A 24,219-nucleotide genomic window follows, 5' to 3' on the forward strand; every position below is an offset into this window, starting at 1 on the left:
AGTTCAGGCTGTCTGGGTTCACATCTCAATACTATTTCTTAATTGCTGTGCTTCGAAAAATCACCTCAAATACATCAGTTGTAAAATGGAAAGATTCCAGTACCATGTCATAACAATTGGTGCTAGCGTGTTACAGTAGCACCAGTCTGGCATGTTTATGTGCCCAATATGTGACTCCAACACACTATGCTTATATAAAAAACAAAGAAGAGATGGTGCGGTGCTAGTCTTCAAAGAATGCACAATATATAAAGGAAAGAATTTAGTTACATATATAATATATATACATGTACATATTAACACTATATAGTAGCTAGTCATTTAACTGAGACTTTAAGCAAGACTTTCAGCCATTTAACTGAAACTGATAGGCTGATTTAGCAGGAAAGTTTATTAAAAGGATACTGCCATAGCTTTTTATTTCAAAAATAGTAGTAATCCTAAAATAGAAAAAATTTCTGGCTAAGTTCACTTAATCTTGATAATAATTTCCTAATCACTTTCCCTAATTCAATTAAAATTCTGGTTTTAAGCTTTTACATATAAAAAGTTTTCTACATGGTAGTTTTGGCAAAAAATGGAAGTCACATATCAATAGATAAGTTTTGGAACATTCATTTTTCAAGTACTCCTTCCATAGCTTAAAGTCTTTTCAAAAACAGTTAACTGCAAATGTTTTTGTTAAAACAGTACTTTCACCTTAAAGGCTAGATTGTAATTGTTTTATTTTAAAATAAATGCTTAAGAGCAAACTACAGTCAAATGTAACTAGACTACCATTGTCTTTATCTTGCAATCATGATTGACATTTAGCTAGTAGTGAGGTTTGGGTTAGATGTCCCAGTCTGTGTCCATTTTGAGTTGGGAGCGGCTATTCTAATTGCTTAATATCCATCCCATAGAAATTGTTAAATATTTTTATATCACCTCTGCTCATATTGAAATGAGTAAAGTTCCCTTGTCTCCCTGTCAGGTTGTGTGATGGGGCAGTGGCTCGCTTCTTCAGTGCTGCACTGCTCAAACCTCTAGGGGAGCATGCAGATGGGCAGGCTGTGGGGCTCCGACCCATGGCAGTGTCTGGGGGTGGATGTTTATAGCTTCCGAAGCCTCAGTGGGCATGTGTTACAGGGTGATCTTTTAGTTTTGCCGTCTATAGGTGGCCTGTCTTAACAAGCTCAATTAGACCCTCTACATTGTCACAGGACAGAGGGTTTTCTGTATCCCAGGTTCTTGCCTTGGTGTACTGGAAGAATCGGATCACACCTGGGCTTGGAGAATGAGTGCAAGCTTTTATTGAGTGGAGGTAGCTCAGGGGAAGTCAGAAGGGGATGAGTGGGAAGGTTTTCCCCTGGAGTCAGACCACTCAGCAGCCTGGGCTCCCCTCAACTGCCCCAACCAAACGCTGCGACGTTCTACTTCTGCCAGAGAGTGGCCTGCCAGCGTGCTGGTGCCTTTTGGTGTGTTCCTCTCGATGTCCAGCCGCCTATGTGTTCTACTGATGTGCTCCTCTCGAGTCCAACTGCCTCTGTATCTGTCTGCTGGGGTCTTGGAGGTTTTTATAGGCACAGGTTTGGGGCATGACAGGCTACGGTGGTCTTGGGAAATGCAACATTTGGCAGGCAATGCTTGTCCTCACCTAGGTCCATGAGGGTAAAACCCTAGCTCTCGATCACACCCTCCTTTACCCAGCACTTCCGTTTCCCCTTTCTGTATCGTTTAAAGGGACCATGCTCTTCCCTTTCCAGCACTTCCGTATCATTTATCCCCTCTGAAGAGGTACAACTAACTACCTTTAGAATATGGACAATGACTGGTTTTAGCTGCTTCCTACTGTCAGGGGGCATTGTTTTGGTAAAAATGGCAGTCAGACTCCTCCCAGAGGTCTATCTAAGGGTTCCTAGCAAAGGAGAGCCATCGTCCGAGGCTCCGGTTGCCTGATTGTTTGGAATTTGATGGCTTTTAGGCATGGGAGAGAAAAAAAAAACAAGTTCTATAACATTAAGTATGCATGGGTTAAACATGTGTATTACACAGGGAAAGAATTTAGTGCCAAAGACTACAGAGATAAGAAATGAAATATACTAACAACAACAACAACAACAACAACAACAACAACAACAACATTGTACCCTGAGCTGTTTCAGCCTGGTGAAGGAAATTAAATCTTGTATGGGAGCAGTTAAATTTTAGAAGGGTGATAACTGTTGTTGCCGTATCCTTAGCAGTTAACAGGTGCACCCTGGGAATTCTGGGGTTTGTGAGCTTGCCTGGTGGCCACTAAAGCTTCTGTTTTTTTCCTGTATTTCCTCTCTCTTTCCTGGACCTCCCTGTCTCTATTTTAAAAGACCAAGGTGGCCATTTTCAGGAGGTCCTCTAATGTACTATCTGCTCCCAGGGCCCATTTCTTCAAGTTCCTCCTGATGTGAGGAGCTGCCTGAGTAATAAATTTATCCTTTAGGATTAGTTGCCCCCTGACTGAATCAGGAGATAGAGAGGTGTGCTTTACAAAGGCCTCTCCAGGAAGGCAGTGGGATTTTCATCAAATTCCTGTCCTACATAAGCACTCTATTATGCACACCTGAAAGTGTCTCCTCTTCCAGTTGCCCATCTCATCATTGGGATCCCATTTAGGGTCATCCATTGGTACTGCTTCTCTTCTAGTTGGATAATGTTTGCCCCCTTCCCTGACACTATATGTGATACAAAGCTTATCCCCGAATCTCTCTGCGCTTGCTGAACAGCATGTTTCTCAGTGTCTGTCAGGGTCTGATTCAAAAGTAACATAACATCTCTCCAGGAGAAGTTCAAATATTTCGGTGAAATTCTGGAAAGCCTCTATATATCTCCCAGGGTCATCTGAAAACTTGCCAAGGTCCCCCTTCATTTGCTTTAAGTCCTGTAGGGAGAAGGCGACCTGGACCTTACTGGGCCCAAATTCACTGGGCATCAATTGGAGAGGCAAGAGTAAGACTGGGGTTTGTTTAGGGTGAGGATTTCTAGGAGGGGGCAAGTGAGAGGCTGAAGCTGGATAGGGAGGTCGGGGTGGACCCAGAAGAGCAGAGCTTGAGGGAATTGGCTCCTCTGCTGTGGGTGCCTCTGGGACTCGTATCTTTAATTCGCTGGGCTTGCCCCTTGCAGCCTTCCTGAGACAGGAAACAGAAGGGCTGAAGCAATCCTACATTGTCGGCAAAGGTCTGGATTACCTTGCAAGGTATAGAAAGTTTGCACATATGGGGCCTCAGACCATCTGTCCTCAAGTCTACAGAAAAGTTCAAATTGCCAGATGATATTTAAATGAATGGTCCCTTCCTGAGGCCAAGCCAGTCCTTCCTGTAAATCATAATTTGCATAAACCTTTGTGCAGAGGGCTATGAGGCATTTTTCCTCCAGATTCTGAGGGTCAAAGTAGTCCCAGTGGCTTAGGATACACTCCAGAGGAGTATAAGTTGGGGGTAGTGAAGAGAACTGGTTGCCCATTCTGAAAGACAGGGAATAGAGGCATCCCTCATTTCCCTTCTATTTTTTCTTTTCTTCCTTTTTTTTTCTTTTTTCTTTTCTTTTTTTTTTGAGATAGAGTTTTGCTCTGTCACCCAGGCCGGATTGCAATGGCATGATCTTGGTTCCCTGCAGCCTCCGCCTCCTGTGTTCCAGCAATTCTCCTGCTTCCGCCTCCCAAGTAGCTGGGTCTACAGGCAAGCCCCACCATGCCCAACTAATTTTTTGTATTTTTAGTAGACATGGGGTTTCACCATGTTGGCCAGGCTGGTCTCAAACTCCTGACCTCAGGTGATCTGCCTGCCTCAGCCTCCCAAAATGCTGGGATTACAGGCGTGAGTCACCACACCCAGGCTTCCCTTCCTTCTTTCAGTGAAAAACTCAGGGTGTGTTGGAGAGAGAAAGCGAGCATCCTCCCTCCACTCTCCACCCCTTATCCCTGAGCTCCAGAGACCTTGGCAGGTGCCAGCCGTAAGTACCAATGAGGTATGTACCCATGAGGCAGGAAAAACATAGAGAATAGGAATTAACTGCCCTCACCTATGCCTCCCTTTCTCCCTGCTATTGGCAAACTTTTGAGTTCCCTGGGCCTGTTTATTCCATGATCCATGGCCTCCTTCCGTGGGGTGGGTTTTAGTTGGCGGGAATTGGTTCTGCCCATTTACACTGTGTCTGTCACCTGGCTTTGGATTCTTCAGGCCCAGTTTTTCTTTCTTGGGCCTCAGTCCGAAGCTTAAATGGAGTTTGGGACCAAAAAGGTATTTTAGAGGCTGTTTGTATCTGTTTAGAGTATCTCCTATGTGCCCTGCTGAATTTGCAGTTATCAGCCAGCAAGGGTCGCTCCTCTGTTAACTTCCCTATCAGAAATATGTGGGGGGCATGGGGAGCCCTCTCACTTGGAAAAGGAAAAAAAGAGGAAAATGGTAAAAGGGGCAAAAAAAGGGGGATACTGGGAGAAGAACCCCTTGCTTAGTGCCAGTGGGCTCTTTTAATCCTTATAACTTTCCCATCCTTCCCCCAGTTCAGACCAGGTTGAATTCCCTGGCAAGGGGAGGTTCTGTTGGCATGGCAGGCAAGAAGCATCCTGTAGGGTCCTGGCTATCACCTGTTTTCTCCTGCCTCCCCCACCCCCCCCCACCCCCCTGGGGCTGTTGGACTCAGTCTTTGCCTGCTGCAGGCATGCCTAGGCACCCGCGCTGAGAGGGGAAAGGGTAAGGAGAGGTGCCCTGAGCCATGCATGACTGTGGCTGTCAAGGTGGAGGCATACCTGGCACCTCTAGGAACAGTTGGTCTGATTTACACCTTTGGTGGCTGGGCCAAATACTCATTTTACTTAGTAACATTGACACAGCCTGTAGCAAAACACTTAACATTGTAAAGAAAGAGATGAGAGCCATTTCAAACTGTGTGAGAGAGAAAAAGTGACAAAAAGACAACAGAGGCTTGCCGGGTGTGGTGGCTCCACCTGTAATCCCAGCACTTTGGGAGGCTGAGGTGGGTGGATCACCTGAGGTCCGGAGTTTGAGATCAGCCTGACCAACATGGCGAAACCCTGTCTCTACCAAAAAAAAAAAAAAAAAAAAAATTAGCCGAGAATGGGGGTGTGTGCCTGTAAACCCAGCTACTTGGAAGACTGAGGCAGGAGAAGTGCTCGAACCTGGGAGGGGAAGCAGTGAGCCAAGAGGAGCACTCCAGCCTGGGTGACAGAGTAGGATCCTGTCTCAAAAAAGAAAAGAAAAAAAGAGAAGAGAAGAGAAGAGAAGAGAAAAGAAAAGAGAGCCTCCTACTCATAGGAAAGAGAGAGACGTGGCAGGGTTTCGGAAGAAAGGCAAACCCGACAGTTTCGCATTCACTCACACTCACCTTCTGAGATCCTGGATGCGTCCCCAGTTGAGATGGGAAAAGTTGCCCCGCTGCTTAAACCTCTAGGGGAGCATTCAGATGGGCAGGCTATGGGGCTCCGACCTCATGGCAGTATCTAGGGGTGAATATTTACAGCTCCTAAAGCCCCAGTGGGAGTGTATTACAGGGTACTCTTTCAGTTTTGCTCTTTTAGTTTTGCCATCTATAGATGGCTTATGTTACCCAGCTCAGTTAAATCCTCTACCTTGGTGCAAGGACAGAGGGCTTTCTGTATGCTGGGTTCTTGCCTTGGTGTACTGGAAAAATCGGAATCACACCCGGGCTTGGAGAATGAGTGCAAGGTTTTATTGAGTGGAGGTAGCTTGGGGGAAGTCAGAAGGGGATTGAATAGGAAGGCTTACCCCTGGAGTTGGGACTCTCAGTGGCCTAGGCTCTCCACTGACTATCCCAGCCAAACTCTGCATCATTCTGCTTCTGCTAGTCAGTGGCCTGACAGCATTCTGGTGCCTGTCAGTGCGTTCCTCTCCACATCCAGCTGCCTGTGTATTCTTCTGCTGATGTGCTCCTCTCAATGTCCAGCTCCTTCTATGTCTGCCTGCTAGGGTCTCAGGGTCTTTTTTATAGGCACAGGATGGGGGTGTGGCAGGCCAGGGTGGTCTTGGGAAATGCAACATTTGGGCAAGAAATGCCTGTCCTCACCTAGGTTCATGGGGATGGAGCCCTAGCTAAGGATCATGCCCTCCTCTACTTAGCACTTCCCTTCCCCACTTCCATATCATTTAAAGGGACCACATTCTTCCCTTCCCAGTACTTCTGTATCCATATTATAGTTGACAAAGTCTTAAAGTAACATTAGGAAGGCTGTAGAATTAATTAGTGAAATATTGAGATAAATTGAATCAAATTTTTGAACTGCTAAATCATGAAAGGTTAAACTATGATTTTAAAATATAAGCATTATCAACTACAAATTTTTTTATTATCAATGCACTGAATTATATAAATTACATTTTAAAATCTTTTTATTCTTATTTTTATTTTTATTTTTATTTTTTTGAGATGGAGTCTCGCTCTGTCGCTCAGGCTGGAGTACAGTGGCCGGATCTCAGCTCGCTGCAAGCTCCGCCTCCCGGGTTCATGCCATTCTCCTGCCTCAGCCTCCCGAGTAGCTGGGACTACAGGCACCCGCCACCTCGCCTGGCTAGTTTTTTGTATTTTTTGGTAGAGACGGGGTTTTACCGTGTTAGCCAGGATGGTCTCGATCTCCTGACCTCATGATCCACCCGTCTTGGCCTCCCAAAGTGCTGGGATTACACATTTTAACATCTTAATTATTTCATCTCATTCCTTACTTTTTAGTTTTTGTTGTATTTTATGATAAATTATTATAGTTGTACATGCAAAGATTTTCTAAATGAATGCACATATATTTACTGGGGTCCACGTTCAAATGTTTTTAAAGACAGTGATCAAAAATTTGTATTTTTATTTTATTATAATAATAATTATCATTATTTTTAACTTTTAAGTTCAGGGGTACATGTGCAGGTTTATTACATAAGTAAACTTGTGTCATGGTGGTTTGTTGTTGTAGGGAGACCCTTTGAAACTATTGCTACATAATAAAAGATGAAATGCTCCTGATTATTGTAAATACAAAATTGCACGCAGGATTGTGTAAAGACAATACCAGGTGGGACTGCCAGAATGAGCCAATAGTCAGGGAGGTTTCACATCACCAAGATTCCTATCCCAGAAAAGCAGATGTTCATAGCTCTGGGAATGGAATGCGACCCTTGTGGAGAGCCTATAAACGGATGCATGAGGGGCACCTGTTCATATGGATAAGATAGGGTTATAAATGCCCGCATCTTGCCATGGCTCTTCTAGGCCTCTTTAGGGTTAAGGCATACTCCTTTCTGAGAATTTCTGATCTAATCGGTTGTCTAGCTTCACATCCTGTTTCTATTGATTGATTGTAACAAGCTTTTGCTGCAACTGTTACTGCTGATTAATATCTTGCTAATCATAAGTTATAGAAAGACTGTGTTTCTGTTTAAACACTCTGTGAGAAATTACTGATGCACATACTATACTGTAAATTATTCTCTCTGTATACTGTACTTCTGCATACAGATGTTATGTTAAAGAATTACTTCATCCCCATGTGACCATCTCACCTCATAATCAAACAACCCTAAATCCCTCACTAACCTACCCCTGCCCTCACTAAACTTAATAATAAATGCTGGTATATCCAGTGCATTGGTGGCATTGCAGGACCAGAAGGCGGTGACCCCCCTGAACCCAGCTTTCACTATCTTGTGTGTGTCTATTATTTCTCGACCTGCTGATCCTCCTGGGAACAAAGAAAGAGCCCCGTTGCATTGAGGGCTGCTGACCAGATCCCACAATAGTTGTACAGATTATTTCATCACCCACATATTAAGCCTAGTATCCCTTAGTTATTTTTCATGATATTTTCCCTCCTTGCACCCTTCACTCTCCAACAGGCCACAGCATGTGTTGTTCCCCCACGTGTTCTCATCATTTAGCTCCCACTTATAAGTGAGAACATGTGGTATTTGGTTTTTTGTTCCTGTGTTAGTTTGCTAAGAATAATGGCCTCTAGCTCCATCCATGTCCCTGCAAAGGACATGATCTAATTCTTTTTTACAGCTGCATAGTTTTCAATGGTATATATGTACCATATTTTCTTTATCCAGTCTATCGCTGATGGGCATTTAGGTTGATTCCATGTCTTTGCTATTGTGAACAGTGCTGCAACGAATGCATGCACACAGGTGTCTTTACAATAGAACAATTTCTATTCCTCTGGGTATATACCCAGTAATGGGATTGCTGGGTTGAATGTTATTTCTGTCTTTAGGTCTTTGAAGAATCACCACACTGTTTTCCACAATGGCTGAACTAATTTATACTCCCCCTAACAGTGTGTAAGCATTCCTTTTTCTCCTTAACCTTGCCAGCATGTGTTATTTTTTGACTTTTTAATAATAGCCAATAATTTTGATTTTTAACAGTAAGGCAATGCTACAGTAGGTCAAACCATTTTGTATGAATATTAAAATAAAAGAATGGCTCAAAGAATGCTACAAACTTGCTTTCCAGTTGTTTTATGTACCTAAATACACACATTGGCCTTGAAGAATATCTCCAATAGGAAGTGCTGACACGGCCCATTCAGTCCCTTTTTGTGGTGGCAAAGTGAGCCAAATGACCACTTAGGAAGTTGTTATCAGCCTATGTTCAGATTAGACTTACATGGAAACCTGTATAAAGTTATCCATTGCCTCACAGTCTCCATGGTTAGAACTTTAGAGTCAGTTATTTTTCTTTTCAAATCCATTTGTAATTTCATTCTTCCGTCAGAGGTGAGAACTAGGGATTAGGGCTTCTGTTAGCCTGGGGTCAACTGAGGATACCATTGATTCTCATTTTTGATGGTAGTTATATTCTATAAAGTCACTATAAGCACTGAATTTGTGAATACTGAGCTATTGCTTCTAGAGAAAACACACGGTTAGGTTCCTGTGAGCCCCAGTCACATTTTTGTCTACTGATCAATACATAACCTTGTTTTGTGTGTATTTCTGTTTATAGACATTTTACTTAGTATATATTGTTGATTCATTAACATTGAATTCACAACCAGTTGCACTATGACTCATATGTGAACAAAGCTTACCTAACATACTTATTTTCGTTTGTGTTCAGAAGTATTAGATTACACTTCAGCATTGTGCTTGGAGGCCATTTTAAAAAGTGAAATCACTAACAAAGAGCACAAAAATGTGAAAAATTGGCACTAAATATACTATGAAAAGGATACTTAGAGTACAAGAGCTGAAACAAGAAGGCAGAGCACTGCCTTGTTTGACCTCAGTTAGGAATCTGAGAGTCAGGTGATTCAAATGTTTCATTGTTCTGCACATGTTTGCAAATGACTGTGAAAGGGCCACAACTATTGATTATTTGGGGGTTACAAATAAGTATTAGCAAGTAGCTGAATTCACACATATGAAACCCATGAATAGTATCAACTCTTTTGTGGTTTGAATTATTATGTCCCCTTCAAAATTTATGTTGAAATATCGTACCCAATGCAACAGTGTTAAGAGGTGGGGCCTTCAGGAGGAGATTAGACCATGAGGGCTGTGGCCTAGTGGGCAGGATTAGCACCCTTTTAAAAGTGAGTGAGTTCAGCACATTTTGTCCTTCTGATCCACCATGTCAAGAAATAGCATTCATGGCATCATCTTGGAAGCAGAGGCTGGGGACCTCACCAGATGCTGAATCTATCTGTGCCCTTGATCTTGGACTTCCCATCCTTCAGAACTAAGGAAATAAATTTCTGTTCTTTATAATTACCCAGTCTCAGGTATTTTGTTGTAGCAGAACTAACAGACTGAGACAAACTGTATATATATAGCTTGCTGGCCTAAGCAGGAGAATTTGGAAACTGGATTATGTTTTTTAGATATCTTCCTGAATCATTCATAATTCATTTTGGCTAAAGCTGTGATATAAGTGAACACATATTTTCAGCAATTTATGAAAGGACATGTAGTCTGGAACATTTGTCTGCTAAATTCATTGGCCTAGGCATTGTCACATATTTGCTTAGAACAAATAAAACCTATTATGCATTATATAAAATATGCAACTTCGGCTGGGTGTGGTGGCTCACGCCTGCAATCCCAGCACTTTGGGAGGCCGAGGCAGGTGGATCACGAGGTCAGAAGATCGAGACCATCCTGGCTAACACTGTGAAACCCCGACTCTACTAAAAATACAAAAAGTTAGCTGAGTGTGGTTGCGGGCGCCTGTAGTCCCAGCTACTTGGTAGGCTGAGGCAGAGGCAGGAGAATGGCATGAACCCTGAGCTTGCAATGAGCCGAGATTGTACCACTGCACTCCAGCCTGGGCGACAGCAAGACTCTGTCTCAAAAAAAAAAACAAAAAACAAAAAACAAAAAAAAACTGTATATATAATATACAATATTACTTATATATATTATATATCTATAACCTCATGGCAGTAGGCCCCTGGGCACTTTAGAGCATAAATCCTTAGCTAATATTTGGAAGAATCAAATTACATATGAATTCAACAGAAAAGTCCACAATGTCTTTAAACTGGAGACAAAGTAACAAGTGCAGGAAATCTGAATCAGAATTACCTCGAAGGATTTTTGCTTAACTCATGCCTACTAACAAGGCCCATAGCAGTCCTTCAACTTGTGGTTCAGGAAAGAGATTGAGGGACTGAAGGAGGAAGTCCTAGATCATTGAAAAACTCTCTTGCTTATAGTTACTGGAGTTTCTTATACTTTTACCAAAAATGAGGAGGGAAGTTATAGAGACTATAAGGAAATTCAACTTCCACACAAAAATAATGCACAATCACTTTTATTGCAAGTTTATCATGGCCTAGGTGATTAATATTTAAACTGAGAAGATTTAATGTGACTTAGTTATACATCCCTAAGATGGCAATGGAGAGAGTCTCAATGGGTGGATCACTGGGCCCCATCTGTACTCCAAAAAGAGTACACTTTTTTAAAAAAGTTCATATTTTGGGATTATGCATTTTTGGAAAGGCGTTTGAAAGTCTCTGCTGGGGGATCAAAACATGACGTACAAAGAATTCTCACAAAAATAGAAATATGGTATCAGTGCTTTCTTAGACTGCCTCACATTTATATACACCCAACAAGTAGCAAGATTAATTCAGAGCCGGCAGCTGCCTTTATCAACAGTTTTTCATTGAATCAAATGCTAAAAAAGTTGAGCAAGCTCTGGAACCTGTATACCATTTTGTTGAAGGTGGGAAAGGGACTTCAATTATATTATGCTACTACTGTTATAAATGAAAGAATGGATGAGTAAAGCCAGTAAATGAATGAAGAGATGAGACACCTATTTATTAAGATCACAAATTATACCATATTTTATAATGTAAATGTATACTGCATATTAAAATATATTTTCTGATTATTCCTAAAATAATTAACTTTTTTTCCCTCTGAATTCCCAATAAATAAGCTGTGTGTTTCATTTATCTGAGTATTTGTGTTGAGGTTATATAGATTTAACAGCTTTGGGGAGCTTGCATAGTCCCTCCTCATCCTTAAAACTCATTCAAAATTTTAGAACTTATTTGGCATAGATTATTTCATTTCATTCATCCTTTCTCCCTGAAAGGCAGTAAGAGTCTCGAGGGACATACTTATAGTATGTGAGAGATTTTTAAATTATAAAGTGATCCAAATTATTTTGTTACTACAAATAATCTATTTAAAAATACTTCGATGAAGGATTTATGATTTTTAATAGACAAAAATAAATAAGGCAGCATGCATGGACTATGAGTGATCCCTGATAAACATCTCAGAAATGCTTCATTCATTTCAGGAACAGACTGCTTATGTGCTCACAAATGTGCTGCATGCTGTTAATTACCAATTAAGCATAATGTTAACATTTAATAATTGTGGAACACCCACAGGGAACCCTAGAGAAAACCTGAAGCTTATCTTGAAAAAGGAATTCTGGAGGCTGACCAAAGTTCTCAGATGAGGCCAATTACTGCCTAAGGCTCATCTTACTCCCTGGAACCTTGATGACACGGTGTCTCCTTTGAAAAGGTGGCAGGCACAAAGCAGCCCAGGCTAAATCCTAGACATCGTCTTATCCATGCTTTTCTCAGAAAGGTGTAAGTGGGAAAGCCTTCCCTTGCTTCCTTCCTGAGGCTTCTCCACACTGCGACTCACAGATGATGTTTCCTCTGCCGCCACCTAGTGGGGCTTTAACTATGAGATCTCAACTGCATTGGAACAAATTAAGCTGATTCAGTTAAACAAAACTGTAACTATGTACAATTATAGATTTTTTTGCCAGTTAACAGAAAAGGGAGATAACCTATATTTCCTACTATGAAGGTAAAATCATGGCTATAATTTAAACTTAAAATACATGTTATAAAGGCAGAGAAGATAACCTTTCTACTTCATTACCTCTACTGCTAGTGTTCTCTCCAATCTTCAGAAAAAAATCATTTAAAAATTAAGTTGCTCAGGGCCCAAGATACTTCTGCCACAGATTCAGGGGATAAGGGTTTAAATAGCTATAGATGAGGGAGAAGGTAACATGTATTGAGGATGTTTACAGGGATTGTTTTCATGACTATGCCTATGTTACACCTCCGTGCACCTTTCTTTTGTGATTCGATGGCATCCTGAGCTTACATCTAGCCACAGCACTCATCTCACTTTGTTACAATTGCATTTTGACTTATCTGCCATTCCTAGTAAGCTATAAGCTTCACAAGGACAGGCGACATGTCATGTCTTCAATATTTTTGAATCCTTAATAGTAGTTTAGAGCTTGGCACACAGGAGGTACTCAGTGCATATTTAGTGAATAAATGAACATCAAATGCCTACCATGTGCTAGGAGATGTGAGGAAAACAAAGATCTATACCTATGCTTTTCCTGCGCTTTCTATATGTTACTACATTTAATCTTCACAACTCCATGAGTTTATGAGTGGGCCTGTTGTTTTCTCTTGCTCAGTATTCATTCCTTCTGTTTTTGGTAAAACTGCCCCTAGATTTTCTTCTGGAGAAACCACCATTTCCTCATCCTCAAACTATCTTTGGGTAGGATTGACCCCTTTCCCAGCTATTGAGCTGGAGCCTGATTAGTTTAACCTATTCAACATATCCCACTCCCTAGCTATAGTGATTAAGTGTGAACATGGAACCCAATTAAAACCAGAGAAATCCTAGCACTTTGGGAGGCCAAGGTGGTGGATCACTTGAGGTCAGGAGTTCAAGACCACCCTGGCCAACATGGTGAAACCTCGCCTCTACTAAAAATACAAAAAAAAAAAAAAAAAAAATTAGCCAGACATGGTGTCAGGAACCTGTGATCTCAGCCACTGGGGAGGCTGAGGCAGGAGAACCGCTTGAACTCGGGAGATGAAGGTTGCAGTGAGTCAAGATCACACCACTGTGCTCCAGCCTGAATGACAGAGTGAGACTCTGTCTCAAAAAAAAAAAAAAAAAAAAAAAAAAAGACCAGAGAAACAAAAGTGGAGATTCCTTGCAGCTATTTTTAACAGTGGGTTATGGTTGTGCCTAGGGGGCCTCCCTCTATGTTCTAAGAATGGAGGCAGAACGGACAGCTAGAGAAATATGGGTCCTTGGAGAAACTGTCTATATGCCAGATGAAACTTAAAGATGCCCAAGAGTTTGAGTTACATGAGCCAATACATTCTCTTGTTTAAATATATTGAGTTGGATTTTCTGTCATAATATTAAGAGGACTTACTGATCTTCTAATAGGGAGTATCGCCATTTTGCAAAGGAGGAACTCAGATTTAAAGAAGTTGCATTATATATTCCAATGTCATACTGTGAACAAATGAACTTGGAGTCAATTGTCAACCCCTTCGTTATTTATTGCACAGTTTCTTCTAGACTTAGTATGGATGATAATGACTGGAACCAATTAACCTAGTCTCTTAAAAACAGAATGTGTGTGTGAATTAATGAAATCAGTATTAACAAAGTTAAAAAAGTAAAATGTTTAAATAAAGAGAAATTGTCCCAACTCTGACATTGGTATTACTTTATTATTTTCATAATGTGCTCAGCTGATAGGTAGTTTCCTACATGGATGTTTCCTAAATATTAATGAGGGGAAATATCAAAATTCAAGATCTGAATATCAGCTGATGTTTTTCATTATTGTAACACTATGGTAGACTCATAGCCTGAAGATACATGTTTTGCTTAGTTAACAGTTGAAAGTTGAGTTTAATAATAATTTAATTTTTCAAATTTATACATGAAAAGCTATATTTTAGGCAATGCTTTCCAACAGAAATTAGTTTTGTTTGCTTCTAAACATGTATTTATTGATGTGTAGATTTATGTAAAATAATGTACAGAAAGATATTTCACATAGGATATCAAATACATAATTATTTGATATTTGTTATCTATATACTCAAATAGTTAAATGGTTTCTATGTCCCCAGACTTTTTTTTTGTATCTTCTTTTCATTTTATTTTTTTTTATATCAATAACTACAATTTTCTTAGACACTTTATGAGCAAACTCTAGCCTAAAGATTCTGTTGCTAGGTAACATCCTCCTCTTCCTCCCCCCCTTTCTTTTCTGCTGGTTACCATAGTGCCTCTCTTAATGCGTGGCTCAAGCCCTGACTGTAATCCTGGAAGTTGAATAAAAACCTGAGTCTCTCTCTTTCTTTCTGTCTTCTGTATAACCTAGTTGCTCAGTGAAATATTTGGATTTAATTAAGTACCAGTTAATCATTCAGTGCAATTACTCTATAAATATCTACTTTGTGCAATTTATCTGGATTTTTGGTTTACCTTACAGAACAATTTCATGGGTTGAAACTCTTACTGAAGAGTTGTTTAATTTGGGTAGGGTTTGGAATTTAAGTTCTGGAATTTCATTTTGATTTAATTAAATACAGATTAATCATTCAGTATAATTACTCTATAAATATCTACTTTCTGTAATTTATCTGGATTTTTGGTTTACCTTACAGAACAATTTCATGGGTTGAAACACTGAGACTTAATTTGAGCAGAGTTCGGAATTTAAGTTCTGAAATTTCTTTTTCTTCAGTGTGCTTGACATTTTCCACCTGTCCATAAAGATCTACTTTTCACCCTTCTCTGCATTGCTCTGTGCCGGGGGAGGGTAACCTTTGTGGATTGCATCAATGAGCTCCCTTTTCCTCTAGCTTCTGATCAGATTCAGCCAATGGAAGCACTAGCAGGAAAGCAGAGGTGGGGAGAAGAGTGAGGTTTTGGTATTTATTCCTTAGGCTAATCTTTATGCAGGTCATGGTGCATCCGTGTACCAAAAGTCATGTGTCAGGGGACCCTCTTCATACAATAATTCTATCCAGGTTTTGATAACTGCTTTCTTGCCTTGCACCTTCTGCCTAAGGGTGGTAATGGATCCTCAACGCTATTTGCACTGGGACACTATATCAGGCCTGATTGGTTTATCTTACCTATGTCAACACTTTTGTAAATAGTGACTTTATTACAATCCCTCAATTACTGTGTCTGAATGTGCCATCTGCTTTTTTCTGGTGGAGGTGGCAGCAGCAGCAACTGAGCTTTATGGCTAAAAGACAGGCAACAAGGAAAGTGTTGAAGGTAAGCTGAGCTGAGCAGAATCTTGGGTGGTGCATTAATTGGGCTCATTATACCCATCCATAACTGATTATGGGTCCTCATCTACATGAGTACCTATCACAGTTCTTACCCCTTTTTGTACCAGGAGAGTACTAAGTTTTTTTCTCTTTCTTTTACTTCAATTTCTAATTCTGGATGACTCAAGCAACGAAGTGTTTTATAGCTTGATTCTTAGGTTTTAAGTAACATTAAAGGCTCTAAGAATGGGACTTCATTCTCTCACATTCATTCAAAACTATACACGCACTGGTGATTGTGTAGTGAAAGGTGACAGCACAACAGTGAACATTATGACCAGGGTCTCCTGTTTTCAACTTTCAGATTTTGTGTGCTATTTCCTGAACATGAAAAATAATCAGTTCATGTTTTGCTTTAAAAATATCTTGCAACTGCTTTGATCTGTGTCTACATCCACAATGCAAGTTATTACTACGTTTCCTCTGAAGATGTAATTGGTGCTACTTATTTCACAAGATTGTTGTGAAAGTCAAATGTGATAATGTGCAAAACAGCTGTGAAAAATATCAAGTGCTATATAAAATAATAAGTTGTAATTTTTAAATTGTTATTTCCAGGTTTTATTTCCACCAATAATTTTACAGAAATATGAAGGGGGGCACTCTTATTTTACACATACACAAAACACCTGAGGATTAATGTGGAAATGAGATGATCTCAGCTTTTAGTTGGTCAATAATATATTTAAGAATTGGGCCACTTTTATGTTTTTGATGAAACTATTTTAAATTTTTTGTAACAGGACTACTCTAACTTAACTGACACTATACAGAAGCGAGTTACTAACCAATGGGATAAGCACCAACATAAAAGAATTTAATTGACATATTTAATTTATATATTTCTAGACAGTCAGCTTTGTGGGTATATCATCCCATGTTATTACAGAAGCGACTTACTAACCAGTGGGATAAACACCAACATAACAGAATTTAATTGACATATTTAATTTATATGTTTCTAGAGAGACAGCTTTGTGGGTATATCATCCCATGTTATCTAGGTAGAATCTAAATGATATTCATAAGCATGCAACTTGGACTTAAAATTTAAGGTAGGTATTTTTCTGATCTTACCTGAAAAGTAGATGACTTTATTGAGGCTTTTAATCATACTGTTGCTGTTCTTATTCAGCATTAGTTGTGGACATATATTGTGATCAATATTATCTACATATATATAAAATTTCTTAAGAAGTTTTCATTGAATCCAAATTGCTTAATGGACTTAATAATCAAAGTGGGGATGTATATATGCAGAAAGTATACCAATTATCACCTTGTTGAAGAGCCTTGTTAACAATTTTATGCTAAAATGCACTATTATTAAATTGCTTCAGAGTTTGTACTCCTGCCAAAAGAGTACTAGTATTTTCAGAATTAGAAACAGAAAACTGTGTTATTGAGAGCTTAGCTGAAGAAAGGTCAGTTTGTCAAATGGCTGCTTGAGGTAATAAATGGTAAATAATATTTATTTTTGTCTTATTTGGCATGCTTATTATTTTTCTTCTGTCCTCACTGGTGGGCAGTAACCCTTAGAAAGATATTGAAAGGAACAACTTCAGACTTAAAATAAAATTATTACTGGATGGCTTCACTTGACACTGTCATATTTTTATGTCTTATGCAAATAACACATATATACCTTCATTATTCCATATTAAAAACACAATGAATAATTTCTGGAAAAGTATGATAATTATTGCATGTAGATCAATTAAGGAAATCTATGCTAAGGAATATTGGAAATTCAATTAAGGAATACATTTTAGCATAAAATAGATAAATACTAGGGTAGATCAAAGTGACAGCACAACAGTGAACATCATGATCAGGTGTCTCTTTTTTCAACTTTCAGATTTTGTGTGCTATGAACGAAATGCTTCCCTCCCCAAATTTGCATGCTGCAACCCCAGCCACCAATGGGATGATATTTGGAGATAGGTATTTAGGAGATAATTCAGTTTAGGTGAGGTCATTATGGTGGGGTCCTCATGATGGGAATCGTGCCCTTATAAAAAGAGACCCCAGAAAGTTTGCCCCCTCTCTTGCTATCCTCATGCACCAAGCAAAGGTCATGAGAGGACACAGGGAGAGGGCAGCCATCTGTAACCAAGGAGAGAGGCCTCACCAGGCACTGACCCTGTGGGCAGCTTGATCTTGGACTTCTAGTCTTCAGAACTGTAAGAAATACATTCCTTTTGTTTAAGCCACACAGCCTATGGTATTTTGTTATGGCAGCTTGAGCTAACAGACACTGTGTATGTACTTTCTTAAGTGTTATAGGGATTTAGAAGTTGTCAGAATTATTTTCCATATGTAATGGGCTATACCTGTAATCCTCTAAGTCATAAAACTATTTATATTATTAATTTTTATAATCAATGATGCCCAAAGAGGCCTTAATTTCTTAGGCCCCTTTTGCTTTCATTATCAGCATCAGCAATTTGTTAGGGCCATTTTGGAGGAATCCTCCCTCTCTAAAAATAAATTCTTTGCCACCTGTCAACAGTATATCACATGGAGAAAGGTCTGTTAAGATGCAAATGCTGAGTGGCTGGTAGGCACCCTCAACAGAAGTTGTTCACTCCAGGCAGCCTCTTAGATCAACAGCCTGACATAGTCACTTAGTATCACAGGCGTCTCAAATTTAACATCTCCAATATTAATTCTTGATTTAGCACTATCCCAAACTGCTCCTCCTCCAGTCTTCACCATGTCATTTAAGGGCAAATCCAAAACACCAGTAAACCCTGCTGGCTATACCTTAAAAACAGAATAATCATCTCACTACTTCTCACCATCTCAACTGCTATACCCTAGTAGGTCACCATCATCTCTAGATTACCAACAGATTGCTAACAGATCTTGTTTCTACACTAACCCCCTTCTATTGTCAACACAGCTGAAAGAGTGAGCCTTCCTAAATCGTATCATGTCCCACTTAGATTTCAAACTCTTCGGTGGCTCTGTAGCACACCCAGAGTATAAAAGAAAGTACTTAAAATGGTCTGTGAAGCCCCGCATGATCTGCTCCAATGTCCCTGCTCTGCAACGACTCCTACTCTCCCTCTTGCTCAGTCTATTCTGGGCTCACCGGCCTCCTTGTTATTCTTCAAATAGGTCAGGCAGGGTTTTGCTTTAGGACCTTAACTCTAGTTCTTCATGTGGAAATTTCTTCCTACAGATACCTCCAGAATGTCTAACTCATTCATGACCTCTAAGTTTTTGCTCAAATCTTGCCTTTTCAATAAAGCTACCCAAGTACTCCATTTAGAGCTACAACCTACTCTGTCATCTCCCTACCCCTTAACCTTGACTTAGGTTTCCTTATTTTTCAATAGCATTTATCATCTTCTCACATGGTTTATAATTTACTTACTCATCATCCTTACTTAAACTATTGTCTGTTCTCCCTGCTAGAATGTAAGCTCCAAAAAAGCAAGGACATTCCTCCCCTCCTACTGATGTATGTTTTCCACATCTAAAATAATGTTATATTATATATGTTCAATAAATAATTGTTGAATAAATGAATTGTTCTATCTAAATGAAATTTCTTAGTGACATGAAATAAACTCCATGAATGTTGGTTTCCATTAGCTGGTATGTCTTATTATATATATGTATATTATTTATATGAGGGAAGTAGGCTCTGGGTTTGTCACTGAAATTTGCTGAGGAGCTGTAACTCTTTTCTCTCCCTCATTCATATAGTGGGAAAGAGAAAATGAGGTGGCAACAGATAGGAAAAAGAACTGCAATTAATTTATTGTTTATATTTTACTGGTAAATGTGCTGGTTAATTGAATATCTCAATTTATGATAAGACCAATGCCAACAAGATTCAGAAGAAATTCCATAGTTAGACACATAATCCTGTAAGCTTTATGGTCACCAGAAAGGAGGTATCCTGTGTAAGAGAAGTAATTAAATTGGCTAATCTTGGTCAAAACAATGCATTTCCTTAGCTATTTCTCTAGTTACATTTTCTACTGCCATTTAAAAACTTTTCAAGGCTTTTTTCTTTTATGGTGTAAATAATTTTATTATATTCTGAACTACAGCACTATGGTTGGGGATGGAGAGAAAAGGGGACATACAATGTTTAAGAAACCACATTCTGCAGCCAAACTCTCAGATTTGCTAGTCATTATGCAACTGCAGTTGTGGGTAGTGAAATACAATTCTCCACCTGACTTTTCACATTTATAAAATGGGAATAATAACACCTGATGGAGTTGTTTTGAGAAAGAATACTTCACAACACACAATGCCTGGTACGTCATATTCACTCTATAACCATTTTTATAAAATAAAGAAGGATTTTATTAAAAGAAAATATTTAAAAAGCGAACTTTTTAAATAAACATGACATTTTCATAAAATGCTATTGTTCATACAATATTAACTTGACTCATGGAGGCAAATTAACATTACTATTATTTTTAAAAAACTCTATGGCCTTATTTGAATTTTTATACTAGGATATTTATAATTTGAAACACCAGTTTTAGGGAGGGAGATGCTGTGTTTTTCAAAGTCCTCCTCTGCATCTTCATGGTAGGAACTTTCTTTGGTAGCCCTTTCTCTAAGTTAAGATATATGTTGGCAGGAACTATGAAGGATCTGATATTTTACTCTAGTTATAAGCAAACAAGTAGAGTGCCACAATTGCATAGAAATTGGCAGAATGTGTGAGATTCCTGAGTCAGAGACAAAGAACTTTATTACTCAAAGCACAACAGACAGCATGAGCTTCATACTTCCATAGATTCCCCTCATTCTGAAGTCCCACAGGGCGAAGAGGAGCTGCCAGATGGGTGCTGCACATGCATTACGTTTGTTATCCAACTGGAAGAAGAACTCCAAGCTTAGGAAAGTCCTAAGAAGGCTGCTAGCAAATGTACCCAAACTTTACCCTGGCAGGAAATACTTTCTTTGAAATTAAATGTGCAGAAAGGCAAGAAACCCATGGGGACTTAACTCCCAACTACACAAATGCAGTTGCATCAATAAGGCTATTTTGATGAAAACAAGATGAACAAAAATTTTGACCACAGAATTAGCCTAACATTATAAATGTAAACACTCAATCCTTTCTAAGCAGTTCTTTGAATATGTAATCAGTTGGAATACAATTTTGCAATGGTTTGTTCTTTCTAGTGCTTTATCACTTGATACCTTCATAAGTCATGCATTTTTCGCTCTTATCACATAGGTTTTACCTTTCCCCTCTATTTATTTATGCCAATAATTTAACCTTAGTGGCTTAAGTATTTCTTACAGCATTGAAGGAACTTACAGACACTTTCCCAAGAGTAGCTTCTACATCAGCAATCTTCCTTTCTCTCTGCCATTTCCTCTGAGAATTGTTTCACAAGGTCCAACATCCTCTTCTGTAGCATAGCTGAACAACAGATACTCAGCTCCGCAAGACTGATTTCTTTTGTGAATAGTTAACATTTTTTTGATAGCCTTATTTTTAAGAAACATGTTAGCCCTTCTCTTGTTCTTCAGAGATAACTCAAAATAATATCATTTGGTCTATTTGTTCATAAGCCAAAGCTACAGCTGCCCTGTCCTTTTAAACTCAGAGCTACAAAATTCATTTGAGTTCCAGAGATAAATCAGACTTGTCCATTGGTATTACTTAATAAGCCAAAATAATTGAACATTGAACAAGAGTTTGCCCAAAGGCTGAGTCAGATTATATACAGACACCGTCTACATTATCAGTGTATAAACAGTAAATAAATTTTTAGTATATGTTCATGTCCTGTGCAATATTTGGGACATACTTACACTAAAAAAAATTTATTTGGAAATCAAATTTAACTAGATATCCTGTTTATTTGCCAAATCTCACAATTCAGGTACCCATTTATCTACCGAACAGAATCAATAACCTGTTCGTCCAATGTGGCCTCAAGTGGGTTTTGGCGCAGAAGCGCTCCTCTTGGATTACAGGTGTGGTCCTGGTTGCAAAGTTTTGATGTGACGTCAACACTATACAAAAGTAAATGTAACTGCAAATTTTGAAATTCACAGATGGGTCTTTGAAGTCCAGCTCAAAAGCGTGGAGGAGTAGGTTAAAATAAGTCACAGACTTGCCGGTTTGGGGTTTCTAGAAACAAAAGTAACTTGAGGAGTTGAAGGCTTGTGGAAGACCTTTCCAGAGAGGGTGGGAAGTTGCAGGAGAAAAGGCTTCTTCGGGATTTAGAAGGAGAGCGCGCGAGAACCTGAGCTACCAAGTAAGAGCCGAGCAGGGACTGGTGGGCTCCCGACGGGGTGTAGCCAATCAGGGCAGAGATGGGTGGGGCTAGGCTGCGGGAAGGGGCGGACTGCAGGAGAGTTGGCTCCAAAGTGTGGGACTCAGCCAATCGGAACCGGGCAGGCCGGGGCTGGACGGCGGAAGGGGGCGGGTTCGGAGGTGTGTACTGTACGGTGAGTCTTTTAGCCTCACCTGCAGCTTCGCCTCCCTGCACCTGCATCTGTGCTGTTCTCCCAGCACTGCGGACTCGACTCGAGGGTGACGCTTGCTTCGCTCGTCATGGCCTACCCGGGATACGGAGGCGGGGTGAGTCCCAGCCGCTGGGCCGTGTCCCTCTCCCTCGCGGGGTGTGGCGCCCCCTTGAGGGCGGTGCCAGCGTGCCGGGTCCGCACTTGGCTGCTGCTCCCTGCGTCCGCGCCTGGTACTCGGCGGCGCGGGACTCCGGGGGTGTTGGGAGCCAGGGCCGCAGCGAGCATTGAGCCTGTGCTGACTTGGAGCCGCAGGTGTGGAGCCGAGGGAGTGATGTGTGTTTGGAAATTTATTTCCTGGAATGGAGGAACAAGCCACCCTCTTCTTGTTCCAGTAATCTTTTGTGGTACATCCCTCCCCCGCCCCCCACTCAGTGTTGCTAGAGATCCTGTTTCTGAATTTCCTGACCACTTCTTGTTCTCTAAGTTCCTTATGAATAAATTAAGGTGTACGGTAAATAACTCCTAATCTTTACTGTTATACGAAGGGCAATCTGTTCTAGACTCCCCCCAACCTCCTCGCCCCCAGGCGGGGGGAAGTTACTCTTTCTTATAACTTTTAGCCTATATCACCTTTGGGAGTTGCAAGTTATAATCGTAGAGTCCTGGTGGCTAGCCCCTTCTTTTCAGAAAGGAACCCAAATCTTTAGTATTGATGTCAGTGATCTGCAAAGTGGGTTGAGCACGCTGTGTTAACAGAGTTAACATTAGCTTGATCCATTGCGGTGTGGGTAGAATATATTTTCTATTTTTATTTCTGTTTGTTTTTTGCCTAAACAGAGAAACTGTGTTTTACTGATTTTAACATAGGACTTGACTTTGGGCTATGGTTGTGGTCTTCAAAAGAGTTACTCCTACCCCTGGGAGTTCATGGTGGTGGTTGTTGTTCTTGTTCTTGTTTTAGGATATGAATTTCCAGGTCCTCAACTTCCACACATACTTGCTTCTAAAATTGATTTGCTTTCCTTAAGACTTGCCTCTATTCCCTGTGGCACCTTCCGCTTTGTAATGCATACTCCTCCTCAGTCCTTAAATTTAGGAAGGAAGTTTAAAGTGCCTAAGGAAAGGAAAGTCCCTTAAAGATTAGTCAAGATAGCATAAACCTGTGGGTCTTTAAAAACGTCCCTAGCGTAGACGTATTTTCATTTGGTTGAAGCTATCTGTTAGAAGTGTGATATATTTACTCCTCTTGGTATGCTCCTAATTCATATATGTATGTCAGAGTGAGGTGGCAAGAGTAGTACATTTTCATTCAAATAATTTGGTGCTTCCTTACCCACTTTTGTCAGAGTACTTGAATTCGATGGAGAGTTCCACGACACGATAAAGAGAACGTCTGTATATGTTTTGAACATTTAAATACCCTTTTCCATGAATTTAAAATAAACATCTCTTTTCAGCTGTTCTCATGCTCATTATTAATCGCTGGAAAGAGAAGTACCCTCAATAGCTGAAGCAATATAGATTACAGACGCTGATTTAAAAAAATGTAATTGAAATATTTTAAGATACATTGGATAACATTTTGGGATAAAACTTACATGATTTCTTTACTAGGAGAATATTAATAAGATAGTTGAGACGTTTATAAATCATGTTAAATAAAGGAAACCCACACCTTATTAATGTTTCTTATATTCTTTTAACAAAATATAAAATGTCAGCTGCTAGACCTAATTGTTTTGATAGTATACTTTTATCTAATTAAGTGTATGATTTATCTCTGTAGGAGATGCATTTCCAATAGATTTTTACTTTCTTCTTTTAAGTATTGTTTATAAAAATTGTGTTGTTTTCTTTTTTTTTTTTACTAATTGTATATGAATAAAAATTATAACTCAATATAAAGGACGTTTTTTGTTTCTCATTTTGGTCACAGGAAATGAAACAATCTAAAACTTTGTTACATGTTTTTATTTGTACATGTATTATACAAGCTTCAGTGTTTTCAATAATAAAAATACATTTTAAGCACAGGAAACTTACACAGAATAGATTTTCACACAAGAAATAGCATACAAAATGAATTCAAAGATGAAGAATCTGTCTTT

General features: G+C 39.7%; 1 protein-coding gene across 4 annotated transcripts in view; it reads left to right on the plus strand.

Annotated features, from left to right (window-relative positions):
- The window catches only part of GCA (grancalcin), a 44,506-nt gene that overhangs the window by 2,679 nt on the left and 17,608 nt on the right, over positions 1 to 24,219 (plus strand). Inside the window, 1 exon segment of one of the 4 annotated variants that reach the window (NM_001266140.1) lies at positions 22,043 to 22,226. The exons of 1 other annotated variant lie outside the window; for it this stretch is intronic. In NM_001266140.1, coding sequence (NP_001253069.1) covers positions 22,200 to 22,226 — 27 coding nt within the window. In that variant the 5' untranslated portion in view covers positions 22,043 to 22,199. 4 annotated transcript variants of the gene reach the window in all.

The sequence above is a fragment of the Macaca mulatta genome, chromosome 12 (genome assembly GCF_049350105.2).
Source record: "Macaca mulatta isolate MMU2019108-1 chromosome 12, T2T-MMU8v2.0, whole genome shotgun sequence".
NCBI classification, from domain to species: Eukaryota; Metazoa; Chordata; class Mammalia; order Primates; family Cercopithecidae; genus Macaca; species Macaca mulatta.